The following is a 19,403-nucleotide window of genomic DNA, read 5'->3' on the forward strand; positions in this document are numbered from 1 at the left end:
ATTTCATTAAAATTGTCCAGGATTTAAAGAAAATTGGAAAACTAATTAAGTAGGTACTTCGATATTAAACTTTCGTGAGACATATTTTAAAATGTTTATACGATAACGGTTTCACTCACTTGATTTTTTTTTTAACATGTCGCCAATTGCAACTAAAAATTCAAGTGAGTGAAACCGTTGTCGTATAAACATTTTAAGTAGGTACTTATTAGCTATAACACAACAATTTTATTCACAAAAAACATAGGTATCTAACATTAGCCAGTTATACCTCTGAAAACCCGACTAATCGTTGAGAAAGTTCAGTTAGTCAACCAAAAATACACAATGAGAAAATCTATGTCGTGCAGACCAAGAAAATCTGGCACTCGCGTCATTTGCGAACTAAGTACCTATTTACAAAAATATCGCTGTTTTCGTGCACTTTGTGAACCTACTGTAAAGTGCGCGTGCGTTTCGCGAAAGGCGAGCAAGAGGAATAAGGCTACCTTTCCACTAAGGCTGAGATGAAAGGAATCAACCAATATTGTAGTACAAGTAAATCTAAATCCAGCGGAGCGGAGATGTGGATTATAACCAATGCTATTGGTTGATTCCTCTCGTCTCCGTGGAAAGGCAGCTTTATGGACATTAATGACTGAATAACAATTAAAACTTTTGCACTGTTATACGTTATGAATAAACGACCGTTGTTCATTGAGACTACAATGTTAGGAAACTTGCTTGCAATGTTAGAAGCCTTCACCACGACGGCTTGACGATGAAGACGGCGCGTCCAGCGACAGACGAGAGCTGTCGCAGCGGGCCTGCGATCGTGGGGCTCTCACGCCACGCGGTGCGGCGCAGATACCAAGATGGCGCCGCGCACACCAGCGTCAGGCTGGTCAGGCCGGTCAGGATGTCTTCAGGCAGATTGTATGGATACTCGGGTCTGTTGGTTAAACAAGTGACATGCTGAGATTACAAAATTACTTTTATCTATATAAATATGCATAAAAGAATGTTCTATAGAAGTAACAGTAGACATTAAGAAATGGTCTTATAGGTAGGCGGCAAAATAGGCTTCGCGACCTGGCAAAGGTTGCCATATTCTTCACCCAACGTCCAATTAAGATTGACAAAAAGGTCAAATATACCCGTAAAATCGACCAGGGTAAATGCCACTACACTACCCCATGCAATACCCCATGGTATTGCGTCTGTTTGAGTTCTTTTTTTTAATAACGTGAATTAGAAACGCTCCCGTCGTCTAGTGATAAAAGCCTGAGCTAGGTACTTGGAAACAAAACATCACATAGAGAGTGTTCCGACCAATCGTATTCCAGAAATACTTAACGATATAGACGCAATAACCCCAGTTGGAATCGCGGTAGACCTTACAAGTTGGAAAGGCACCCAAAGACGAAAAATAACTCTTAATTTATAAAGCACTCTTTATGAAGACTAATATGTCCGCCAGGGTAGACAGAAATAAAGGGAGCGTGCATGAACAGTAGACGGCAGCCCCCTATTCATTAGCTCGAAGCATTATGTCAAGTTAAGTTTTCATTTCTAGATTTAAGCCGCTAGAGCCCTACTATGTGAAATAGAGCCAGCCTGAAGTGTAGTAGGGGGCAGCAACTGCTCAGAAGCGTGAATTGTTTTCGCTTCCGATTCAGTTCACAAGATGGCAGACCCTCATGGTCTCTAATGGGAATAGGGGGTATTACTGCAATGTTCTGCCGCCAGAGTGCAGCACTAAGGTAGCTAGTAAACCATAGAGTAACTTATACATACTGTGCCTTAAACTGTTTTTTGACAAATAAAAATAAATAAATAAATATTATAGGGACATTTTTACACAAATTGACTAAGTCCCATTGTAAGCTCAAACAACAACAAGTTTTCACAGACAATAAAATATGACATTGATGCATCAAGACGGTTTGTTGACAAGGGCCTACTGGGAAACGCGAAACCTAAGTTTAGTTATCTGCCTCTTTATCGCTCGAATATGCAAGATAGAGCAGGTTAGATAACGCAATTTCGATTTTCTCGTTTCGCGGTAGACCTCCAGATTGTGATATTTGTGATGGATAGTGGTAGTGGCGCCCCCTACCACAGAATAAATAATAGTACTAGGTACAGACTACAGAAGACTCACTCTCTAACAAAACGCGTCTGTTACGATTAGCACAGATATGGCCGCTAGGTGGCGACAGCGCCACGCGCCACGCGCGGCTTATGGCTTTCCCCAAAATTGGGGCGGAACGGATGTACTTTTAGCTACCTGTAGCAAAGCGACGAAATCGCGGAGTGAGCCACGCCTGCCCCTACGCAGAGTTTTGCGTAATATCCCTATTAACCCTTTAACCGCCAGAGTCTGATATATAAGACATTACATATCCAGCTCACTTCGCCACAGTCTGATAAATAAGACAAAGATCTGATTTGGTTTTTACAGCACATTTATAACTCCCGTAACTATGCCAACCTTGCGTGGTACAATTACTGTCGGTGCGACACGAGCACGCTCGATCAAAAATTGCTGGCGGTTAAAAGGTTAAGGTCCTACTTGGGTTCTACTTACTTTTGTACTTCCCTCTTAATATCTTTCTCCTTAATTTGCCTAGCCTTACGCGTAGGCGTTGTGGCCCTGAACCTGTAATATTTCGGCATGTTTTAATTTTAAATTTGGTAAAAAAACATTCACTTAAGCTATGATATTCAAATAAAATATTTATGATGTGTCATAGCAGAAGCGATTTCATAATACCAAAATGACATCCAAAGAGAAAATGTTGACGTCTGTTAAACTTTTTTTTTATTTGCGATAAGTTACCCAAAGAGTATAATAAGTATATAACCCACCCCATTATACCAACCAGTTATAGGAAGACCATAATACCCTCACCATTCATTGAGCGGACTCGAATTAAAGAATACAATACTCACTTAGAATCATGGCATGTTTTTAGTGTTTTTACATAGTTTTTACGAACTGGCTTTAGGTTTTGTACCTCAGAGGATATAACCCAACGGAGCAGCCATTAACAGGCGTTCCCCTCTGTCGAAAATAGGCGGCCAATGGTCATACATACGGGAATTCCCGGTTCTCATATTCCTGGGAATTCCCGGGAATTTTATAGTGTCAAAAGAACCGGTACTGAAGACCCGGTACCGGTACTTCCCGGTTCTCATCATATGACTATTTATTCCCATTTCAATAGTAGTAATGTTTTAGTACTTTAGTTATATAACATTTAATAATGGTGTTATGAAACAGGGGACCCAAATAACCCGACAAACTCACCTAGTAAAGTAGGCATTCGTGCAGGCAGGCCGTGCCGTCATAGTACTGAGTGCATCGACTATGCTACGGCCGTGTGGCTCGGTCGGCCCAGGCGGAGGCAAAGTGTGCCGGTTAACTTCGTAAAATAGGTTGGAACGCCAATTAAGTGTTTGTTTATAATAAAATAAGTCTTTATTAATTCTTATACAATTATTTGTATGAAAATAAGTCATTCATAAAGATTGTATGCTAACACAAACAATTTCTTAAAAGTAATCAATAGATGCCTTGAGAACCGGGGAGAACCGGGAATCCCGGTTCCGGTAATGCCCAGAACCGGGAAATTAAATTCTTGGTACCGGGACCGGTACTGCATGCCCTAGTCATACACATTGTATGGACTGACGTTAATCTGACTTGGCTATGTTTACGTTACGTATACATTTGACGTGCCCCTCCCCCGCAAAAATCGGCACTGTTTTATACAGAAAATTACAGAAGGCGTCTCCGTTTGGTTATATCCTCTTAAGTTTTATACATATTATATTATATTATATTCTTTGGTCTAGCTAGCTAATAGCTATTGCTATTCAAAATATATTTGATAAAATTAATTGGATTTGTTCCTAGAAATCGTATAGACAAAGCCAGTTCTAGCAATGTTGCTGTAGTAAAATATCTTTATGGTAATTACTGGCAATCTTGCTCTAGGAACGGAGCACACATGTACAATTATGAAGGGTCACGTCATTCCAAGGAAGTCAATAGGCCTTGATTGCTATACCAAAGAATACCTATATAACCTTATTTTTCGGCTAGGTATACGTTGTTACGTTTTACCTGCGTTTTACTTTGTTGATAAAATCATATTATAATTTTCGATAGCAAATAAAAAATAGGTACGTATGTTCTGTAAACCAAAGTGCAATAGGGGTAGAGTGAGTAGAGTTAGACCAAAATAAATCTGCAACGATTTTGATAGCACACGTATAAATACCACTTTTATATTCTTTGAGGGGTAAGTAGTTCCGTAAGTGAATTATTCGGGCACTTTCCGAACATATAGTTTCTTTGACAAATAAGTAGTACCAAGTCCCAAGTCATTCTCAAATTGTCAACTGATATCAGGTTTTGATGTGGATGTGACACTAAAATTGATTGTTCTTTTGTGATTGTTTATTTATTGGGAGCTTAGGTAAATGCGATGATAACTTCATTCTTCCTTCATTCATATTTTATACACACCATGCCTCCTATCGGTCGAATTCTAGTATTACTGTGTCTCGCTGCCACTATTATGAACACATTCTATGGCTTTGGCAATAACTTATATGATGCTGCTCAATCCGACGAGGCCAATGATAACGAGTTCACCCTTACAGTTTCTCCGGAAACATATAAATCAACTGAATACGTGAACAACACCGATTGGACTGTCATTAACTCAATTGGTAAGTAGCACTAAATACTACTTCTAGCAGGGTAAGTACCACCGCAACATCTAACACTTATTTACAGAATGCTTCCGATCTATATCGGAAGGTAAGTGCTTCAGTTGAAGGTAAGTACTACATTCAAACGATGATAGTGACCCATAAAATAACCATTACTTAGCTGTAGGTATTCCTTCCTCGTATTCGAAATGAAAAGTAGTGTTTAACTCGGGTGAAAGGCATAATTTCATCCCTTGGTTAACAATCTACTATTATCAAGCAGATAGGTCTTCGACGTGCTTACTATAAATTTTTCATTGAAAAAAAATCCATTGCTGGAGCGTAGGTATGCGGTGCGGCAGCAATTCCTAATCACACTTCGCAATAAAATTCAAAATCATAGTGAGAAATATGCTCCTTCTGCCTTATAATATAAAGGCTTAAAGTAAAGGGAGTAATCGTGCCTAACTAAAGACAAAATAGACATAAAGAACAATAAAAGCGCCAAACAGGACTATATTACAATGATCTAACGAGATTAAATGCATAATAAATCATAACGTATTTACATTCTAATTTTCAGAAACAATATATTATGATTCAGAGTATTCAGACATAGACCTAGATGTGGTGGCGAAAAAATATCCCGAGGTACGTAAGGGCGGTTGGTACATCCCGTCCAATGTTACCACGTGGCACAAAGTTGCTATCATAGTGCCATACAGGTTTGTACCATTCTTAAGGCCATTCCACATTTAAAGAGGCCCACAGATTACCAGTTCGTCGGACGATATCAGCATGTCAGTTAAGGGGCCCATTACCAGTTCGCCGGACGATATCAGCCTGTCAGTTGTTCGGAGTTGTCAAATTTTGCGTTTACTGACAGGCCGATATCGTCCGGCAGACTGGTAATCAGTGGGCCCCTTTAAACGCAAAAGGTGACAGTTCCGAACAACTGATAGACAAAATATCGTCCGGCGAACTGGTAATCTGTAGGCCCCTTTAGCGCGTGAATAGTGGCGTTTAGCTTCGCGCGTGATAGAAGAGACTACATACATAGGTAATATCACATATTCGGCGGCGGTACTTACGGTGATAGCCGAACTGCTAAATCATAATAAAGTTTAAATTCAATTGACAAGCACGGGTATGGCCGTTATCGACATGGAACGTTATATGTATGTGTAAGTACACAATTTTTTACACCCTGTTTTCGCGTCTAGGATTGCGTCGCGGATCCCTGAATTAACTTTCTGGTCCGAGACAAAAACATAGTGGAAACTGTCTTTCGCACCTAATGTGGTCTTATAGTTGTTTAGTATTAATTAAGTTTTGGTCTCTTAATATTACATTCGTGTATTTTACAGGGATCGCCAAAAGCATCTGGCGATATTCATAAAGTATATGCATTCGTTTCTTTTGAAGCAACAAATAGAATATGTAATTTTTATTATCGAACAAGCAGGTACGTATCAGTCATTGTCACCAATTGATCGTAACGCCAACCGAAAGGCAAGTAAATAATATATACAAATGTATAATATGTATATAAATATTAAGGATTTGAAAGTTTAACCCCCGCTGATGATTTATCTCAATCAATATATTATCGCCAGGAACGCGTCTCTTCAATCGCGGCCACCTCATGAACGTAGGATTCTTAGAGAGCCAGAAGATGGGCAGCTGGGAGTGCTTCGTCTTCCACGATGTGGACTTGCTGCCGGTCGACCGGCGGAACCTGTACCAGTGCAGCAAGCAGCCTCGACACTTGGCTGCTGCCGTGGATACGTTCAATTTCGAGTGAAGTCATAATTATTATTTGCTTACCTATCGTTGCTGCGGCGACCGAATCAGCTTTCCGGTGGAATTTAAACTCCACTACACTACACTAACACTTAAAAAGTGTATTAAAATAAAAGGGGTAAGGGGTCATCCATTAATTACGTCACACGAATTTCTAGGTTTTTTTACCCCTCCCCCCCCTCCTTGTCACACTTGGTCACATTTGGCAAACCCCTCCCCCCTGGTGTGACGTCACATTTCTTCAACGAAATCGGCAAATATTTATTTAATATTTTATGAAAATATTTTTGATAAAAGAAATATTCGTAATTTTATAACCCAAAACTGATTAAGAAATAAAATTAAACGAATAAAAACGATTATCGTTTCAAAACCTTGTTATTTAAATGATAATTAGCGTATAAAATAATTTAAATACATTTTCGGTTACTGATGAAGTTAAAGTGACGTCACAAAGTTTATGACTCCCTCCTCCCCCTTGTCACAACATGTCACATTTTCTTGACCCCCTCCCTCCCCCTAAACGTGCGATGTAATTAATGGATGACCCCTTAAGTACGCGAAGAGATGACATTGACCACAGGAAAACTTTTATACATGAACGGCTAAAGCGGAAGCACACAATTCGGGTAAAAGTGCAAAGCCTTTAAAGCCTAAAAGAGTATTCAACGATAAGATAAAATGTGCTAAAGAACATACCGACCGGTAGGGATCATTAATTGTCATTTTGACAAAAGCCAAAGTTGGCTACGTCAACCACTTAAGAGCTCATGAATGATCTTCGAAGTGACCAATATTCTGTGACCGCAATCGAAACTAGATCGGAGGACGATGCATTTTTTGATAAAGGAGGCCAACAAGCAGACCCTGATGGTAAGTGATTGCCGTCGCCCATGGGGGTGTCCAACACCAGAGGGGGTTGTAAGTGCGTTGCCGAACTTTAAGATGCTTTTCTTGAAGGTTTGAAGGTCGTATCGGTACGAAAATACCGTAGACGACAGTTCATTACACAGTAAAGTTTACCTGTGTGAGGCAGGAAGCTTCTGGAGGAACTCACAGTTGAGGACTGCCAAGCATCTAAGTGTATATGGAAATATTGTCTTAATATTGTAGAGCAAAAGTGGAAAGAAGCGGTAGGGATTAATCAGAATATTCCTCGGAGCACGCCATGGTTTCCTTTCAATCAGTTTCATTATTAAATGTGCCTACTTACTATTCTGTATCTGGTCTGTATTTGGCACAATAACCACCAATTTTGATCTCTCTTTCAGGCTACCATATAATAATTTATTTGGCGGTGTGACAGCTTTAACGTTGGAGCAGTTCCAGAAAGTCAACGGCTTCTCCAACCGATACTGGGGCTGGGGTGGCGAAGACGACGATATGTTTCACAGGTCAATATACATATTGTTTATTCTCGTCCTACCCAAGCATTTTCAAGAAACTTTAGGATTATGCCCAATTATGGCATAACTTTCTTATACCTAGTTTACATTCATACCTTAGGTACGTTATATATCTTCTAATTATCATTCTTACAGGTTATGGATGATGGGTTACCGTATCACACGTTACAATATGTCCGTAGCTCGGTATATTATGCTCGGCCACTCGAAACCACTGCGCAACCCAAGAAGGTTAGAAGACTAACGAAATTTTGGTCAGCCACTTATAAGCCCAACACAACTCGTCAGTCCAGAGACCAGTGTAAAATGGCATATTGCAAGGGCGTCGGCATGTTACCATCGTATTAACCTCCTGAGACTATAAATGTACATATTCGTGCAACCGAACCTTTCATGAACCAAATAAAGTAGCATCTATTTTGTTTCATTGCTTTTTAAAACAAACTAAATTCGTTCTAATTTACTTATAGAATAAGGTTCAAATAAAAAAAATTAAAACTTTAATATCCTACTCATTGACTTATATATGACTTCGTAAAGTCGGGCCCGTAAGTCAATGGTTCTACTGTGTTTGTTTATGTTTCCAGAGAGCACATCTTACGAGGAACGAAAAAAATTGTCAAGGAAGACGGAATATCGTCACCAGCATACGTGGTTATAAAGAGAAACTTTCACCAGCTGTACACGCATATCATTGCGGACATCGGCCGGTCGCCCAGATACCGTCAGCTGTTGAACATAATCGAGAAATATTAAGAATATAATATATAAATATCTGGGAACATCTTACACAGATCAACCCAGCTCCAAACTAAGCAAAGCTTGTACTATGGCTGCTAGGCGACGATATACATACTTGTATGCTTGTATACAGATAAATACATACTTATATACATAGAAAACACCCACGACTCAGGAACAAATATTTGTGTTCACCACACCAATAGGACCGTCAGCTTCACAGGCAGGGTCACTACCCACTAGGCCAGACTGGTCGTCAAGAAGCGGACAGATGAGCATGCGAGAAAGAAGGGACGGTGTGAAGGAGCTTATTATAATTTCGACAACATTTGTCACGTACTGGGCATTTTCAGATAAAATTGTACCTACCATTTACCTATTTTTTTTTAGAAAAAATTAACTTTTGCGTTATAATCACGAGGACTATATACGGAACACTTTTTTCCTAAAATGTCAATTTTTATGACGAATTTTCCCAATACATTTTTTATGGACCATCACGTACCTAACTGACACCCAAAATTAGTTTGAAAAACTGGAGATACCAATTTTTTTTCTTTGTTTGAATCTATAGGCCTCGTGATTCTGAGTTGAAATAATAAAAATAATGTAGTTTTTAGGAAGAAAGTAAATGGCACAGTCGACGTCAAAGATATGTATACACTTTTGCATCTTAGTCCTTTGCAATAAGGTGGAAAATTTAAATTTATCTTTGACGACGACTGTAGGTACACTTTTATCTGAAAACCCCAAAGGTGTCTAATTCTCTTCTCTACAAAGATTTTGAGATTGTCAAATTTATTCGAGCGTTTTTTTATACAAGATAAGTGCGTAGCCTAATAAAGATCAAATCAGCCATTAGGCGTCAGTCCCTGACTGTTCCGTAATGATAGGTGAAATTATACATACTATACGTGTGTCATACGAGTGTCGGTAAAAGAGCAGTGTTTTATGTTTATCTATTTTATTTCATTAAAATTGTCCAGGATTTATAGAAAATTGGAAAACAAATAACGTAGGTACCTACTCATTAGCAAAAACACAAAAATTTTCACAAAAAATAACATATGGAGGCATTATGGAGGTATATCTTAACATTAGCCAGTTAAAACCCGACTAATCGTTGTTAATTTCAGTTAGTCAACCAAAAACACACGAATGAGAAAATCCTGCACGACTAAGGAAATCTGGCCATAGCAAAAGCGATTTCATAATTGCGTAGATCCAACCAAAGAGAAAGTGTTGATGCCTGATATATTTTTTTTTATTTGCGATAACCTACCCCATTATACCTAACCCATTAACCATCAGTTACAGAAATACCATAATACCTTCCCCATTCTTTAAGCGGACTCGAATCAAAGAATCATGGAGTATAGAAGAAGACTCTACCTTCCCTACAAAGAAAACAGTACTTACTAGAATCAAATTCAAATTTAAATGTTGGTCTGTTTCTACATGGTTTTTACGAATTGGCTTTAGGTTTTGTACATATTAATATTCTCGGCGTCTGGCGACCTACGAGCAGGCGCATTTTTTGCGCAAAAACTCAGCCTCACTGTGCAGAGGGGGAACGCGGCCAGTGTCCTGGGAACAATGCCTGAGGCTAATTTATGTTTAGACTTATGATTATTTCTAATAATATTGATAGGTACCCGAGCAAGCGAAAGATTCCAAAAATTGAACCACGACCGTAGCGAATGGTTCGAAAAATGGAATCTTGAGCGTTGCGAGGGTTTGAGAGCACAAAATTTGCCCCCGAGTGAAACACAAAATGTTTCACCACACCAACCCGAAGAAAATATTAACTGTAAGATATCAAACAAAATCAAATCCAAATGAATGTTATTAAATATTTATCATTCAAAACCATCATTTAAAAGGCAATTCTACCAGCAAACATAAGAAAACAACTCAAAATTTGCATTTGATTACTTTGCCTCACATGTGAATAAAATACAACTTTGCTATCAGTTTCTGAACAATCAAGAGAGCTTTTACCAGTTGGTGTGGTGAAAACTCGGGTGAAAATAACATTTTTATACTCTTTGTATGTTCCATGAGTGAATTACTCGGGCACTTTCCGAACATAAGTACCTACCTAGTTTCTTTGACAACAAACGGCAAGTCATTCTGAAATTGTCTATTGATATTAGGTTTTGACGTGACACTAAAAGTTATTGTTCTTTTAATTGTGATTGTTTATTTTAATGATATTATTCTATTGGGGGTTCAAATGGGATAAATTATTAATATTTTATACACACCATGCCTCCTATCGTTCGAATTCTGATATTGCTGTGTCTCGCTGCCACTATCATGAACATATTTCATGGTTTTGTCAATAACTTATATGCTGCTACTTCCTATAAGGCTTATGATAACGAGTTTACCCTGGCAGTTTTTCCGGAAACATATGAATCAACTGAATATTTAAAAAACACCGCTTGGACTCTCATTACAGGCAGCACTATTACTTCTAGCGGGGAAAGTGCCACCGCAACGTCTAGCGCGTATTTACAGAATGCTTCCGATATAGATCCTTCAGATGAAGGTAAGTACACTTAACTACATGAAAACGATGATAGTGACCCATAAAATAACCATTAGGTACTTAGCTGTAGATAGTTTTGATGTAACATTTTTTCTTAGAGGATATAACCAACGGAGACGCCATGTCTAAAATTTTCGGTACAAAATAGTCTGCCGTTTTTGCGGGGGAGGGGCACATCAAATGTATAGGTACGTCATGTCAGATAAACGTCAGTCCATACATATGGTTGACAAGTTGTTGACCATTGGCCGCCTATTTTCGACAGAGGGGAACGCCTGTTAATGGCGGCTCCATTGTTAATTACTCCGAGCATTTTTTCTAATGAATACCTTCGTCTACACAATTTTTAGGGTTCCGTACCCAAAGGGTAAAACGGGACCCTATTACTAAGACTTCGCTGTCCGTCCGTCCGTCCGTCCGTCCGTCTGTCTGTCACCAGGCTGTATCTCACGAACCCTGATAGCTAGACAGTTGAAATTTTCACAGATGATGTATTTCTGTTGCCGCTATAACAACAAATACTAAAAACAGAATAAAATAAAGATTTAAGTGGGGCTCCCATACAGCAAACGTGATTTGTGACCAAAGTTAAGCAACGTCGGGCGTGGTCAGTACTTGGATGGGTGACCGTTTTCTTTTTGCATTTTTTTCCGTTTTTTTTTGCATTATGGTACGGAACCCTTCGTGCGCGAGTCCGACTCGCACTTACCCGGTTTTTTATCAAGCCCACTCCTTACCTACATCTAGCGCGACTTCAAGTAGGTACGGACTCGCGCGCGAGAACGCAACTCATGCTAGACCGCCAGATACGTCTTTGAGCGATAGGTGCTTACTATACATTTTTATATAGGGACCGTGCGCGTTGGAGGGTCTGCCATCTTGTGGCCTGAATCGGAAACATATATGCACATGTACATTGCCAAAGCAAGTAACGAGATTAAATTCGTCATACATAAATCATAACGTACATTCTGAATTTCAGATTCTATATATTATTATTCAGCGTATTCAGACATAGACCTAGATGTGGTGGCGAAAAGATATCCCGAGGTGCGTAAGGGCGGTTGGTACATCCCGTCCAATGTTACCAAGTGGCACAAAGTTGCTATCATAGTGCCATACAGGTTTGTACCATTCTTAAGGCCTTGCCACATTTAATTGCGTGAATAGCGGCGTTTAGCTTCGCGCGCGAGAGTATTAGAAGTCTCCACTGTCTGTCCTGGGCTGTCCGTGGGCTGGCAAAACCCAACAAATTTTAAAGATGTATACATATGTAAAGTTTTCTGACATCGGTCTTGTTTTTGAGATACTTAATGACAATTGTGAGTTTCTGTAATAAAATAACTTAGTGAAAAACGGCGTTTGGCTGCGACGCGACGATTAAGTATGTGACTTGGTTTAGACATACTTACCTACTGACTGACAGACATTATAGGAAACTTGCAATTTTTATCTGTAATTAAAAAAAGATTTACTTACTCGTTGTAATATTTTTATTTTGCCAAGATGTAAGAAGAAATAACGTGTCGTGTAAAGAAAACACAAAAACATTTTTTTTTTTTGCGGCAAGTTGACCAAAAGTACCAAAACTCATAAAATGCTTTGCTCCTTATGACTGCATGCATTATTTACAACCTGTTTTCGCGTCTCTGGATCCCCGAATTATGTCCACTTTCTGGTAAACATAGTGGAAACTGTTTTTCGCACTTAATGTGGCGTTATAGTTCTTTAGTATGTATTAGTTTTGGTTTCTCAATATTTCATTCGTGTGTTTTACAGGGATCGCCAAAAGCATATGGGCATATTCATAAAGTACATGCATTCGTTTCTTATGAAGCAACAAATAGAATATGGAATTTTTATTATTGAACAAGCAGGCACGTATAGTCTTTGTCACCAATTAATTGTAGCGCCAACCGAAAGGCAAGTATATACAAAAATATACCTATATAAAATAGTGTATACAAATGTATCACTGTACCTTATAATATAAAACAAAGTCCCCCGCCGCGTCTGTCTGTTTGTATATTTGTTCGCTTTTATCATACGACAAGTACACCTAAGTATAGGGCCTTTATAATATAACCCCTGCTGATGATTTCTCTCAATCACTATATTATCATCACCAGGAACGCGTTCGTTCAACCGCGGCCACCTCATGAACGTAGGATTCTTAGAGAGCCAAAAGATGGGCAGCTGGGAGTGCTTCGTCTTCCACGATGTGGACTTGCTGCCGGTCGACGCGCGGAACCTGTACCAGTGCAGCAAGCAGCCTCGACACTTGGCTGCTGCCGTGGATACGTTAAATTTCGAGTGAATTGATAAATATTATTAACTTACCTCTATCGATGCCGCGACGACCGAATCAACTACACACGCAGAATCCAAATTTCCAGTGGAGTTTCATTAAATTTATTTAAATATTTAAAATTATAGATCCTATACCTATATGGATATGGATACCTACTCGTATTTAACGCGACGAGATGATATTGACTAGAGATGCACCGGATATTCGGTTACTATCCGGTATCTGGCCTATCCGGCCATTATTTTTATCCACGCACTTAATTGCTTTTGGTTAGCTACTAGCTACCAGCTGTCACCCTTATTTTATTATAATAATAGAGGTCACTGAAAAATATCAAGCATGTGAGTGGTTATATCCGGCTGGATACGGGATAGTGACCTACTATCCGGCCGGATACCGGATAGTAACATTGCTTGATTTCCGAGTAAACAAATGGGATTAAGAAACAGTCACGGTCATAATCGTACTTATTTATTAATTTAAAACAATTTAAATATTCCATTGACTTGCACGCGCACTCATTTCGAACCTAGAAATGTGTCCGCACGAACGTACACTAGGAAACAGGTCAAACCTGCACAATGCGCACCTGAAAAACCGAAATGTAGGTATAGTACCGCCGGCCGAATATTCGGCAGTCGGATACCGGATATTCGGCCGATGGTCAGATCGAATATGCGGTATCCGGCCAAACAACTATCCGTTGCATCTCTAATATTGACCATGAAGAAACTTTTGTACATGTACCTAACCCAAGACTACGTTTTAGGCACAGTCGGACAGAAGGGCAAGAAAGACTGGTACTACTGGTAGTGAAATAATTATGTTTAGGTATCCTGCTTGTGACCAGTTAGAACTGTTTGACGAGATGACGAATATGAACAGATTTGCCGTGTGACCAATAGCTACAAAACTACGATGTGACTTAATAGAACTAAATTTACTTGTACGAGTTGAAACAAGTAATTAATTGTGCTTTTGGCGGTGTGACCGATTAGAACAAAATTTGTGTGACGAGTTGATGGCTGAATCACATGTTGCGCATAGCGTTGGCAGAAAGAAGCGGCAGGGATTAATCAGAACATTTCTCGAAGCACTCAATGCATTGACCTACTTAGGAATAATCTCCTTAGCGCGATACAAATCTAGAGCCTAGGACATTAAGGGGATCATTCCCGGACATTCACAGGCTACATTCTTGCATGCTTCGCTATTAATCGTGCCTACTTACTTATTCAGCGTCTGCATCTGTTGTCAGTGCTTCATATTTGGCACAATAGCCACCAATTTTGATCTCTCTTTCAGCCTACCGTATCGTGAGTCATTTGGCGGTGTGACAGCTATAACGTTGGAGCAATTCAAGAAAGTCAACGGCTTCTCCAACCGATACTGGGGCTGGGGCGGCGAAGACGACGATATGTTCCACAGGTCAATATACATATTGCTTATCCTCGTCCTTCCCAAGCATTTTTAAGGAACTTCAGGATTCTGCCCAATGATCTTAACTTTTGTTCCAATTTTCTGAGCTGGAACTGGAACCACATAAAATAAAGCGTTCTTTGTTGAGAACATTGGGCAGGTTGAGATTAGTCACGCATCTGCAATCTTCAACTCTGTTAACTGGAAGTTCGTAAACCTTATTGCCGAGATAATAGACCCGCCGATGGTCATGGCCATTTAGATCAGGGGCGGCGTTAGGCGTAGACGACGTGGGCCACAGCCTACGGACTCGCGGTCTGTTTTGCCTCACACCCCAATGGTTTATGCTCTATGTATAGTTTGGCTACCAGAGGGCCTCGAAAAATCGGAAAAATGTACCTTGCTCTCATTAAATTTAGGTCTTGCGCCGCCACAGATCAATATTGATGTTACTGTTAGTGCGTGCGCACACTTGTCGCAGTTTTCGCTTCATTATGGTTACAAAACAGCGACTGCGAGTTAGAAAGTCTGTCACTTTGTTGCCTAAATCGGAATAGTAGCTTGACACACACTTCAAGATTCTAAAACCTCTATGCGGGAAAAGTATACGACGAAGCTCAGGCATTTAGAGTCTGTGCGGAAAGAGAAGAGTCCTAGAATGTATTGGACCCCATACATTTCACGACTCTTCTCTTTCCGCACAGACTCTATACACGGCATTACACGGTGGCTAAAAAATAGCTGCATTCCCGTTGCCAGGGAGGTTTTGGGATTATACTGAGCAACTTTTACTATGGCATCAACCCCGAAATCGCGAAAAATAATTTACCATAGAAAATGGACCAGCCAAAATGTATGAAACAGCCAATTTTTTTTCACCATTGCGGGTATGGTGAGGCGCCCTGACAATAGAGGCGTGTTCAGATATTTATGAGCCCCTTAGCGGCTTATACTTACTGATGGCGACTGTACGTTCTATATCTTCTAATTCTCATTCTTACAGGTTATGGATGATGGGTTACCGTATCACACGTTACAATATGTCCGTAGCTCGGTATATTATGCTCGGCCACTCGAAAGCACTGTATAACCCAAAAAGGTTAGAAAACAAACAAAAGTTTGATTTTGTTACTTTAATTTGGTCTGGCCAACACAACTTGTCAGTCGGGACCACTGTAAAATGGCATATTACAAGGGCGTCGGCATATCACATGACCTGCTAGTGTCCATACTTGAAAACGCAACTTATGCTAGCCGGTCTGATCGTATTACCCTGGCCGCACGGAATGCTGGCCGAAGATGCACGGAATTTTCATTCAGTTTCCGTACGGAATGACAGGTGTGAACGGGACGTCGCTCTACAAACGCATAGCGCTGTCTCGCTTGCACATGTCATTCCGTACGAAAAATTCCGTACGTGTGAGGCCAGGCCACAGAATAATTAATAGTACTACCAAGGCCCCAACGTTATCTGTTCACTTTGACGGCGCAGCAACTAGTATCACTTCTCTCTCCTCGCTCTTTTGAAAATGCCATTTGTCAAAAAAGGACAACCATACTGTTGACAAGATGAACTTCAAATCAAAGTGTTGCCTTTTTTGGTGCATCCAGGCTATGTTATGTGTGCATAAAAACGTGTATGTGTGCTCTCTTAGGGATGTGAAAAGTCGATTTTAATCATGTTATACTTATATCGATAAACGCTACACAGCGAAACGAAATAGCGATTAATTGAAGCTTCAATATCTTCGTTAAACATAAACATAATTGAAATGCTAATGAATAATAAATATATTAGAATATAATAAAATAATTCAATTATTGCGGAACACATATTTTAGTAGGTATTTATGTATTTTAATTAAATATCTGAACTTTCCCTGGGTTCCCTGCTGGGGCGTGACGATAAAATTGTGATCTGATAACCACAATAAAGAATAAAAGCATTTTTGTTCATTTTAGGTATCGTTAAACCTTTGAAGTAAAATTAAAATTGCAAGATATGTCGATAGTTTATCGATATGACTTTATCGACATGGCTACAGCAATGTGTTTCCACGTTGTTAATCGTACACTAAACAAAAGTGGTCCCAGTGACAGCTCGCTTGGACGTAATCTCTGTATATTATATATCTATGACCGTACAGAAAGGAAACTTCCCACAAAACCGAAGTTTGACAGCGGTTCAGGGTCGAACATAGATTTATAATATATAGAGATTCCGTCTCAGCGAGCAGTCACTGTTACCACTTTTGTTTAAATAAAGCTCTTTATTTCCAAACATTGTACAGTTTCTTTCTTAGGTAGTTAGTACTATTTAAATACATATTTAATTTCAAGTATTTAGTTTTAGTTAGTGTAAAATTTAATTATATTAAGTATTAGAGTAAGGTTAGGTAAATCTATGTTAGGTTTGTTTGGATGCCCAGTTTTGGGCAAAGGCCTCCTCCATATCACGCCATTTGTGTCGGTCTCTAGCTATTCTTTGCCATGTTTTGCCTGCCAGTTTTACTACGTCATCTTTCCAACGCGTCTTCTGTTGGCCGCTATGTCTTGTACTTTTCTTCCTGTCATCTTTTGGATACCACTGTATGATGCGTTCGCTCCAGCGTCCGTCATTTGCTCTAGCAATGTGGCCTGCCCATCTCCATTTAAGCTTACATACTGTATGAACTATATCCGTAATTTTTGTTATTTTTTTTTATTTCTGAGCTTCTTATTATGCGATCTATTAGTTTTATGCCCATCATTGATCTTTCAGCTGCTCGCTGGAACGTTCTCAGTTTATGTATAGTTTTTGCTATGAGATGGAACATTGACATCCGTACGTTACTGTCGGCAGAATCGTATTGTCCATTATTTTTTTCTTAACCACCATACCACTTTTGTTTAGTGTACGATTAACAATTTAACACCACCTTGCTGTAGCCATGTCGATAAAGTCATATCGATAAACTATCGACATTTTTTGCAATTTTAATTTTACTTCAAAGATACCTAAAATGAACAAAAACGCTTTTATTCTTTATTGTGGTTATCAGATCACAATTTTATCGTCACGCCCCAGCAGGGAACCAAGGGAAAGTTCAGATATTTAATTAAAATACATAAATACCTACTAAAATATGTGTTCCGCAATAATTGAATTATTTTATTATATTTTAATATATTTATTATTCATTAGCATTTCAATTATGTTTATGTTTAACGAAGATATTGAAGCTTCAATTAAGTAATAGCTATTTCGTTCCGCTGTGTAGCATTCAACGATATATAACATGATTAAAATCGACTTTTCACATCCCTAAAAGAGCACACATACACGTTTTTATGCACACATACATTGCCTGGATGCGCCAAAAAGGCAACACTTTGATTTGAAGTTCATCTTGTCAACAGTATGGGTGTCCTTTTTTGACAAATGGCATTTTTAAAAGAGCGAGGAGAGACAAGTGAGACTAGTTGCTGCGCCGTCAAAGTGAACAGATAACGTTGGGGCCTTGGGGTCGAATCATGCTGTCCCTTTCTAATATATGGCACTTTCGTTTTCGGCTAGCTAGGGTTGTCAAAATTCAAGCCAATATCTTATCCTGTGGTCGTGCACGCAAAGGGCCGTCAAGTTGTGTCAACCCTAATAATTGCTCGGAGCAATGCTGAGCCGAACGGTCCCGAGTTTGCCCAAAGGTAGGAGTTTCGCACCCCTGGCCAGGCTTCGAATGTTACTGCGTTTCATTTCTGTTTCCAGAATGCAAATCTTGTCAGGAGTGAAAAGAAAAATGAAGAAAGACGGATTATCGTCAGTAGATTACGTGGTTATTAAGAAAAACCTTCACCAGCTGTACACGCACATCATTGCGGACCTCAATGAGAATTTGGACAGTCTTGAACTACCATATCTCGCAAACATGCTGTTTGGTGATAAATTGTGATGCAAGTGACTGAAAGAAAAAAAGCGGACAAGTGCGAGTCGGACTCGAGGGTTCCGTACTTTATAGTATTAATTTGTTGTTGTGCTAGTATAAGTATCCGGTTTCCGGACCCTTTCTGCTGAGAGTTTTATTTCTCTGTCGCTCTTAGCTTAGCAGCAAGCGATCATCCATTAATTACGTCACACGACTTTCTAGGTTTTTTGACCCCTCCCCCCTCCTTGTCACACTTGGTCACATTTTGCAAATCCCTCCCCACCTGGTGTGACGTCACATTTTAGGAAATTTTGTTAACTCGGCATTATTTTTTTTTTAAAAAAATATTATTGGTAAAAGAAATATTAGTAATTTTATAACACAAAACCAATTAGGAACGAAAATTACTTCCAAAAACTCATTATTTAACTGTACAGCGAGTAAAAAAATATAAATTAATTTTCGGTTACTGATGAAGTTAAAGTGACGTCACAATGTTTGTGACTCCCCCCTCCCCCATGTCACAACATGTCACAATTTCTTGATCCCTCCCTCCCCCCTAA

General features: G+C 39.4%; 3 protein-coding genes across 3 annotated transcripts; 2 read left to right on the forward strand and 1 right to left on the reverse strand.

Moving 5' to 3' along the window:
* Positions 1 to 2,774, reverse strand: LOC134797242 (uncharacterized). The gene is made up of 2 exons (XM_063769466.1): positions 2,570 to 2,774; positions 1 to 931 (listed from the first exon to the last, which is right to left on the reverse strand). Exons 1-2 carry the CDS (start codon positions 2,656 to 2,658, stop codon positions 742 to 744), a joined length of 279 nt encoding a protein of 92 aa, XP_063625536.1. The 5' UTR covers positions 2,659 to 2,774; the 3' UTR covers positions 1 to 741.
* Positions 2,775 to 4,517: 1,743 nt separating this feature from the next.
* On the forward strand, positions 4,518 to 8,669 carry LOC134797356 (beta-1,4-N-acetylgalactosaminyltransferase bre-4-like). Its single transcript, XM_063769577.1, has 7 exons — positions 4,518 to 4,722; positions 5,288 to 5,429; positions 6,072 to 6,169; positions 6,321 to 6,504; positions 7,779 to 7,901; positions 8,049 to 8,144; positions 8,501 to 8,669. Exons 1-7 carry the CDS (start codon positions 4,518 to 4,520, stop codon positions 8,667 to 8,669), a joined length of 1,017 nt encoding a protein of 338 aa, XP_063625647.1.
* A 2,149-nt stretch (positions 8,670 to 10,818) lies between these two features.
* Positions 10,819 to 19,270, forward strand: LOC134797357 (beta-1,4-N-acetylgalactosaminyltransferase bre-4-like). Its single transcript, XM_063769579.1, has 7 exons — positions 10,819 to 11,208; positions 12,191 to 12,332; positions 12,988 to 13,085; positions 13,338 to 13,521; positions 14,825 to 14,947; positions 15,942 to 16,037; positions 18,684 to 19,270. The coding sequence occupies exons 1-7, from the start codon at positions 10,923 to 10,925 to the stop codon at positions 18,865 to 18,867; spliced, it is 1,113 nt and encodes a 370-aa protein (XP_063625649.1). The 5' UTR covers positions 10,819 to 10,922; the 3' UTR covers positions 18,868 to 19,270.
* Positions 19,271 to 19,403: the final 133 nt, after the last annotated feature.

The sequence above is a fragment of the Cydia splendana genome, chromosome 15, assembly GCF_910591565.1.
Source record: "Cydia splendana chromosome 15, ilCydSple1.2, whole genome shotgun sequence".
NCBI lineage: Eukaryota > Metazoa > Arthropoda > Insecta > Lepidoptera > Tortricidae > Cydia > Cydia splendana.